Source organism: Melanotaenia boesemani, chromosome 9 (assembly GCF_017639745.1).
Source record: "Melanotaenia boesemani isolate fMelBoe1 chromosome 9, fMelBoe1.pri, whole genome shotgun sequence".
NCBI classification, from domain to species: Eukaryota; Metazoa; Chordata; class Actinopteri; order Atheriniformes; family Melanotaeniidae; genus Melanotaenia; species Melanotaenia boesemani.
In genome coordinates, this window is record NC_055690.1 from 30998777 (window position 1) to 31007901 (window position 9125).

General features: G+C 41.3%; 1 protein-coding gene across 3 annotated transcripts in view; it reads left to right on the forward strand.

Moving 5' to 3' along the window:
- Window positions 1-9125, forward strand: part of LOC121645897 (chloride channel protein 2-like) — a 158499-nt gene extending 149374 nt beyond the window's left edge. For all 3 annotated transcript variants that reach the window (XM_041994666.1, XM_041994667.1, XM_041994668.1), the window contains 4 exons: window positions 1294-1332; window positions 3187-3291; window positions 6680-6766; window positions 8590-9125. In XM_041994666.1, the coding sequence (XP_041850600.1) occupies window positions 1294-1332; window positions 3187-3291; window positions 6680-6766; window positions 8590-8784 (426 nt within the window). In that variant the 3' untranslated portion in view covers window positions 8785-9125. The remainder of the gene's footprint in view (window positions 1-1293; window positions 1333-3186; window positions 3292-6679; window positions 6767-8589) is intronic.

The following is a 9125-nucleotide window of genomic DNA, read 5'->3' on the forward strand; positions in this document are numbered from 1 at the left end:
CAACTACAAAACACTAAAAAAACTAATTCCCATTTATAAAAAAAAACCTCAGCTGTTTGTTTTCTGGTAACGACGTCCTCACTGTGCACAGTTTCAATGTCTTAGCCATGCTGGTTAGCAGAATGGCTGCAGAAATGGAATTATTCCTGTGTTGATTGTTCCAGATGGTTAAAAATGCTGCTTTGTGTCGCACTAGTATAATTCCTGAGTCATAGCTCGGTAGCATTTCTCCCATCGCTGCGTCATGGATGATGGCTGCTGGGTGGGTGATGGCTGTACAAAGAAAGGATGGACTGTTCTCATTGTCATCTGGTCACAGAAACTGCACAGCAAGCAGTACAGCTTCATTGTCAGCACTCTGAGTCTCACTGCCTCACACCTATCTACACACACACACACACACACACACACACACACTTTCTCTTAGATAATTTTTATAACCAGAAGCAGAAAATTTTGCTTTCTTTCTATTCTTTGCAGCTGTTTTGCATTCACAGTATCACCTCTCTGTTTTTGTCTGCAAACACACAAACATGTCACACACACTCGTACCTGCACAGTTCTACACCCGGACGGGGTGTGTGTGTGTGTGTGTGTGTGTGTGTGTGTGTTCAGGGTGTCCTTGTGTTGTGTATGATCTGACAGCAGAGATGTAGCGCTCATAGGTGTCTGACCGTGTGTATTTTGTCTCATAAACTCCGGCCATGTCTGGCCTCTGCTTGCATAATGCTACAGTAGGGCACCTCTTACTGCCCCACGGCAACAGTTGCTACGGCTACCGACAGGTCAGCCACCACAGCAATGAGGATAAATGAGCTCGGAGCTCTTGTCAGCCCTTGGTTTTCTCTCCTACACACTCAGTCTTATGGGGGTAAACACACAACTTAACATTTTAAATTGTGTATCAGTTCATCACTTTCACTCAGACACATACACACACACACACACACTAATACTGCAGGTTGCTGGTTTAACTTCAATGTATGTGGCGCCCGCCACCGATCCATCATTATAATGATCATCTGCTCTGACATGTCATACATCACATCCCCCGCACTCATTAAATGTTCTGTAGTTGCTTCTTTAGTTGCTCATCTCACTTCTGTCCATCTGTGTGGGACGGCAGTACGACACCTCTGATGTGATGCACCAGCAGCTCCGGCTCATCCTGTCTTCAGATTTTCTTCATCTAAAGATGACAAATAAATGTTTGAGTACTGAGTGTTGTTTACCACTGCTCCTGTTTGTCCTGTGTAGTTTACACTCTGCCTTATTCACTGTTTTCATCTACAGGATGATGGAGATGTGGAAGACGACATGACCCTAAGAGAGGTAAGGGGCACAGCCAATCACAAAGCAGATATATTAGCACACTCTTCACCGCTAGTAGAGGCTGTTATTTGGCTAAAGCTGAGTATTTAACAACACCCCCCTTTATTATTATAAGAACAAATCAACCTGGCAGCCCTGAGAATATAACAATGGTGATGTCACAATGATTACATTGAGGTTTTATCAGTCTCTTTATAGCAGGAAACTGAGTTATAAGCTGGTGCAGAGTTTGAGGGACTAAATGAAATTCTGAGTTTAAACTCAAAATATGAGATGAGTGAAAAAAAAGTCTGATCCAGCACAAGGGTCGTTACCAGTTATGTGTCATTCACAAACAAGCTGAGCCGACTCCCATTGGAACGAATCTTCAGAAGGGGTGGGACTTTCTTGTGATTGTACACCATGCAACCAATCACATGCAAAGAAATACTATGGCCATACCGTTATGTGAAAGAAGAGAAAGGGGAGCAGACTCTCAGAAGACTGGGAGTATTGTGGTACAGGCCAGGTGCACAGAAGCCCTGTTTTTAACAAGGGTTCAGCTCAGGACAGGGTAGTTTGGTGTGATTTGGTTTGGTATACTGGGATCTATGTTGGTTTTCCACAGCAAACCTTACACGTATTCAATAGGCGCGGTATAAGCCAGAGGATGATAGATGACAGAAAAAGGGAATGTCTGTCTGTCTTCTGTCTTTTTGGCATAAAGCTTTAATTAACAAAAAACATCCAGGATATATCTAAACATGACGCTGTTGCCATCTTTTCTTATTGCTGAATTGCATGGGAAGCGGCGATTCTTTCGACCAATTAACTGATTGCAAAGTGTCAAGCTCCATACTATAGAGGCAGATCGGTAAAATCAGGACCCTGAAAGAAGGGTCCCAAACCTCTTTTGGCTTTTGCAGAGATGATTTGGGAAGTTATCTATGGGAAGAACCCACATACTAAAATCTGCTGCTCATCCCACAAATACGTTTTTCTTACAAATGTGGCTCCATTTAAAAGGGAAATAAACAGACTTTTTAACAGTATTTGTATTATTTATTCCCAAATAGCATTGTTACAATAAAGAAATAGTCCAATAATACTTGTTGTGTTTATATGAGAGGTTTTCAAAGCTGTTCTAATACCAACAGAAAATAATTGTAAAGTCATAAATGTAGTATGTACAGTAAAATGGGTCATAAATGTGGAGGTCTAACATCTAAAAATACTATTGTTGGGGACCATTTTTACGAGGGGAAGAATCCCTACCCATTTCTGTAGTGAACATTGCATTCATTAGTTATTTTGGAAACTTGGCGACTGACTCCGCTGTGAAGACAGGGTCAAACGGAGCTTTACAAACCTACATTTTTCTTCCTGGAATCTCAGTTTGCACTTGATGACATCCCAGTCTGATAAACTGGGCTTTTCACATTTCTCAATATTCCCAGATGGGTCAATTACCCTGGAGTCTTATATTTTTGGATATGACATCATTCATAATTCATCCATCAACAGCAGCTCTCATTTCCTCTCTGTCTGCTGCACATTCCTCTCACTTTTCTCTCCATCTTCTTTTTTTAATCTCCCTCAATCACCTCTCATACATCTGCCATGTCTCAGCCTCTGTCTGCATCATTCACCTTTCTCCCTTTGAACTGCAGTTTTTGTGTGATTTATGGTGTCATGCAGCATTGAGCCTTTTTCATTGATCTGTCAGGGTGATTTGGTTTATTTGTTTTCTAATTAGTGACTAACACTGCTCATAAAAACATCTGTCAACATTACCTGCTGATCCTGTCAGTACTTTACTAAATGCTGCAGAGTTCTTCAACTTCAACCATCAGTAAAAATCTGTGTTACTTTCAGATCGCAGAGTGGGAGGAGAAGCAGCTTGATGAGCAGGTCAATTTCAACAACTGCAAGATCGACCCGGCTCCGTTCCAGCTGGTGGAGCGCACGTCGCTGCATAAGGTCTGACTTTAGATAAAACTGCTGTTTAACCTTTAACTACAATACAAATGTGTGTTCTAGCTGCAGGATGGATAAAGTTACACAACATCAGCCATCAAATGTTTATATACTGTAAATAGAGATGTGGGAAAGGGTGAGATGTGGAGAACAGTCCCACATTTATTGAAATTCTCTGACATGTTTTCTAGGATGTTTGCAATAATGGATCATTTTCAATGTAAGGTCATTTTTATCTTAGATTTTCAGGTTTCATGTCTTGTACAAATGCTCAGATGGAATTGAAAAAGTCATGTTTTTCTACAGCAGAAGCCAAAACCTGTGAAATAGTTTGAGTCTAAAAAAACCTGTGAGAGAGACCAGGACCCCTCGTTTATTAACCTGTCATAGAAAATAAATGTTTATAAGTCCAACAAAACTTCTGTGCTTATCAAACGTGCACAGACCGTTCATATTCACATACCACAACATAGTGGTATAGTCATACAGTAATGAGACATATCTGCAGCCGTACTTCCACCTGTAGATGTTGTATTTTCATCTTGTGAAGCTTTTGGGTTACATCAGTTGGTTTTAAATGTTCTGTATAAAAAAGGTGACTTGGTTTGACGTAACATGCACACACATGCCCAGCATCACCACAGCGTTTTACTGTTGGATTTCAACTTCATGTTTAAATTGCTCAGAAGGACATTAATGTATTTTGGACTAAGAGAAAAGACAGCATCCAACACAGATGGTGTAATCGAACTCAGCGATGGTTAGGAAAAGCCCAACCACAGACCACCCTAAAATCTGACTGCTCCCTAGGGTGTCACCCCAAGAATAGAAAATCAGATTCTAACGAATATTTACTGTAACCTGACCTTTATAAAGGTAACACTTAAAGTGCAAGTGAATGCAATATGTAATGTACTTCTATATGTTGTTCTACACCAGTGTTCTGCCATGTTACTGATCATAACGCAGCATTTATACAGCATCATCTCACAACTGCCAATCTGGGTGATATTTGTTGATCCAAACTGGTTCATATTTAATGAAGAGCATATAAAAGTCAAAAAGGCACCAGATGTGACATCTACAAAGTTCAACAGCCAATAATGCTGAAGAAACATTGATAAAACTTATAATTCGGCAAGTTTTTCTTTTCAGTGAAGTACAAGTGTTTGTACACATGTGATTAAAACCAGCTGATGTAAACAATTGTTGATAAAGAAAAATATCACTGGCTGTTTGCTTTTCCAAATTTTACTTTTTACATCAGACAATTACCTTAGTTCGAATAATTAGGTCATCATTTCCTAAATTATATTTTAGTAACATAGTATAAATCATTTACATGAGCTACCCTTTACCCAGTCTGTTCCTCTGCCTGGGCCCCCCATTAAAAGGTTTTTACAGTCACCCCTGGATCAGCTCTCTGGGAGTTCTCTGGGAATCTTTTGATAAAACCAGGTCAGTGATGAGTCCTCACCTGTCTGTCACAGGTGTCTTTTGTAAGTTTTATGTCTGTTTATAAATAAATGTTATTCCTAAGTGATTAAATATTATTTTGACGAGATAAAGAAAACATGTAATGTTCTGTGTGTGAGCAGATCAGAGCTGAGATTTATGCACATTCATGAATATAACATACAAGATGGTAAATTTCACATTTTAGTGTGGAAATGTTGTCGCACATTAAATATGCATAAATCTGTTGCTAAGCAAGGTAGATAAATAAGGTTCATGAAGAGTCTTTACCCATATAGCCAAAAATGTTTGGCCCAAACATTGTGAGTTGGAGTGTAGCTGCTGAAACTCCACCAGTTCCCCAGTATGGACTCTGTGAACTTTGACATCATACTCCATACACTCAGTGTTCCTGTGGTGCGTAGTGACATTAAGCTGCTTACAAACAATGTAAAAGCAGCACACACACACAGAGACACACACACTGTAGTCAAAGATCTTCCCTGCTGAGTTGAGGAGAAAGTGAAAGAAAGAAGCTGGAACTCTTCAGTACTTGTGTTGATTTAGTTTTCTTACTGCAGCACAGGTATAAACCCCAGAGGAAGCTGTGTCTTTACACACAAATACACACACACACACACACACACACACTTCCCATACGTGCACGCAGTAACTGCAGCTTGCAGGCAGCTGTGGCAGCACCTAATGTCCTCCATTCATAACACTGCCTTCTCTCCATCGTCCTCGCGGCTCTGTGTGAATACTCTTTAAACATTTAAGTGAGGGATCCTGCACCAATCCATCTCGCTCCCCTCCCTCCTCTGCATGCTGCCAAACCCAATTCCCAATACCTTGCACAATCTCCCTCAGCATATTAAACACTGCCTGCCTGCACACTGCTGTGTGTGTGACACTATTATCTCCAGAAACCATTTACTTTTACCAAAATCAAAGTTTTTAGAGAGCCAAAGATTACTCTCTGTGATCAAATTAAAACTTAAATAATCTCTTCGGGACCTTCAATTAATCAATCATAATTTAAAAAGGTGTGAAATGTCCTCAGAGAAGAGGTGACATGCCTCCTGTGGTGAGCTGCTTTAACAAATGAGTGATAGCTTCTGTAATAGCTCTCATTTTATTACCAACACCCCAGATGGAGAAAGGCTCTGAACACTGAAAGAGTTAAGAGCAAAAGTCCAGCTGGTATCAAGTGAAACTTTTCAGATCCAGCTCCAGTTATGGACTGCAGACAGCCACACAGCTGTGGGAACATCAAGACAGTGCAGGGTAAATCCAGCAAAAGAGCTCACAGAAACAGTGGTCTCAGGATTTCTGATGGTTATGAGTGGAAACGGAGGAGATATTACATAGATCAAATAAAACCTCTTCCACAGAACATTTGATCTCAGCTGTTGTTTTCGGATAAAATGAGGAGTCCGTCATTTACAGCCAGATAATAAAGATTATATAAAAACTCCTTTAAGACCTTTAACTTAAATGATTGAAATACTCCTATATCCATCCATCCACCCATCCATTTTACTCCACTTATCTGAGGTTGGGTCACCAAAGCAACAGGTTCAGGAAGGAGACCGGGACCCCCCTCTTCCCAGCAACACTCGCCACATCCTCCTGGGGAATGCTGAGGCATTCCTAGGCCAGTAGGGATATATATTCCCTCTTCCCAGTAGGACATACCCAGAATACCTCCCTGAGCTCAGGTTTGGGTTCCTTCCCTCTAAAGTCCATTTTACTATCATTATTTGGTGGTCCTAAATAAAACCTGATGCTCTGTTAAACCTGTGAGGTCCTCTGACTAGCTCAGAGACTGAAGTTGTTGTTTTGGATAATTTTAGCTCCACTTCCTGTTCCAGATCAGATCATCTCATTGCACCGTCTCTGCTTTGTCCCACCTTCTCTCCCTGTCCTCCTGCAGACCCACACCATCTTCTCGCTGCTGGGCCTGGACCACGCCTACGTCACCAGCATTGGACGCCTCATCGGGGTGGTTTCCCTCAAAGAGGTGAGTGTCTCTGCAGGAGGAGGCTGCATGCTGTAGCATTTCCTCCATAACTATGTCAAATCCTTCTCGTCCTAGTGAGCTCCTGAAGCTTTCCTTTATCTTGAACTTTTATTGTCAGAATCCATTTTTTATTCACATGTTTGACATCTAGTTCTGTGGAAAGTTTCCACAGGCAGCACACTTCTCACTGTTTAACTGTAAAATCACTGTCAGCATCGTCTGCTGTCACTGTGCTGTACTCAGTCACACAAAGAGCTTTCAGTCATCTTTAATGATTCCTCCCCCCTCGACTTGTGATGTACTGCAGCAGACAAAAGGCTGCTGAATATTACCGTCTCCATCTTTTGTCTGTTCTCTGCCCACCTCCCTCTGCCTCCATCTCTGCTGCGCACAAACAACTAAAAACCACTTACTCTTTGTGAATTGGCCAGGAGGTGGGGAGAGGATTGTTGCTAAGTGCAGTGCTGCGTGCCAGTCCCTGACATTTAGGCTTTTTTGTTCTATTTTCCACCAGCAGATGACAAATAAATAAATATATAAAACATCCAAAGCAGATAAAGCCCATCCTCTGTTGTTCTGTCAGACTGCCTCTCTGATTCATATGGAGAACACATGTCCCCCTCTCTAGATCTCAAGCATCCTAATCAGAACATTACGAGATGGGATGAAGCTGACTTTAGAGCACGGACATCTAAATTTGTTCCTCGAGGGCCCCAGTTCTGCCGGCCTTTTTAACCCTGTACTCTCAGATCATGAGACATGATAATTTAATGTTTCCCCTTTCAGAAAACAATGATTTTTTTTCTCCTTATTTACTAAATAAACTCCACCTCTTGAAGAGGAGGCCTAGCAAAAATTAGAAAACAATCACTGCTAGCTTAAAGTAGTCAATGATTGGTTGAAATAGTTTTAAATGTTGTTAAAACACACTTTAAGTATTTAATGGTAGTAAATAAAGAAATCATATAAGTAAAATATGAAAATAAACAGATAAAATAGTCACCAAAAACAGATTAACAGTACTTGAAGTTAGTGAGATTTATCCAAATTCAGTAGTTTTTTATGGAGACACTGACAACATGCAGGGCTGATTACTTCCTGTTGGTTGCAGCTGCACTGTACATATTGTTTATGAAATGCATATAGAAAACTAGCTGAATTAGGTTTGAGTCCTTTTATTTGGCTAAACCTCTCCATAATAAATGGTCTGTTATCCTACACGAGCCCTGCAGCGCTGCATGCACTGAGGCAGCAACAGCTCTGAAATGCACACTGGATTTTTTTTCATCTACATTCTTCCTGAGTTTAAGTGGCACAGAGGCCTGCAAAGATGAATGAACAGTCATTATTCTGCAATATGTTTCAACACACTCAAGCAAAAATCTATAACTACTCTGAGCTCGCCTCTCAATGCAGCCTGACTAAGATCTCTGCTTCTGTTACTTTTCAGAGCAAAAGTAAACTAAAGGGTTTGCAGAGGGTAATGGGAAGTGGGCAGCAACCTGAATTAAATCATAACTTCTTTGTTCTTATTCTTTGACTGCTTGAGCAATAACAGCAAGCTGAATACATGGCCTCCACACAGGAAGCCAGCTTTATTTAAAAATAATAATAATAATAATTGTGCTGGGCAACAGATTTTAATCACGTTTAATTGCATTATTACATGCCAAACTTAAAAAATAATTCAAAAGTCATTTTAAAAAACTGCTATATGAAGAAAAGTTCAGTAACTTTTGGTTTACAAACGCTTTAAACAAATAAGCTGCAGTAACACATTAATTTGCCTAACCATAAAAAATAACTTTGCTGTCTTCTTGCAGCTGCGTAAAGCCATCGAGGGCTCAGTGACGGTGAAAGGTGTGAAGGTGCGCCCCCCCCTGGCCAGCTTCAGGGACAGCGGCACCAGCAGCAGCGAGTCGGAGGCCACAGAGCTCCACAAGCTGTGGGACCGCCACAAGAGCATGTCACTTCCCCGCGAACACACGCCATCCGAGTCCGATGAGCTGTCCCAGTGAGGAAAACATCCGCCGAGCAGGTGGAGGAAGAGCATGCTATGAGGTCTTTAATCTCCAAAGCCACAAACATGCAGAAATCCTCAGGGCGAAGGATCAATATTTAATAATGAAAAGAATTTCCCTGCTGCACCACTTCCTCCTCCTCTCCTCATCTGCTCCTCTACCTCCTCCAGCACCTCCTCCCGTGCTTCATGGCCCATCCAGTGCTTTCTTCAGGAGCTTTGCACTGACCCAGCCTGACACTCCACAGGATGAGAGAAACATAATTTGTGACCTGCTCTCCGTTTAACCCTTGGGATCCTCCAACAGAGCAGTTAGTCCAAAGCTGGGACTGAATTTAA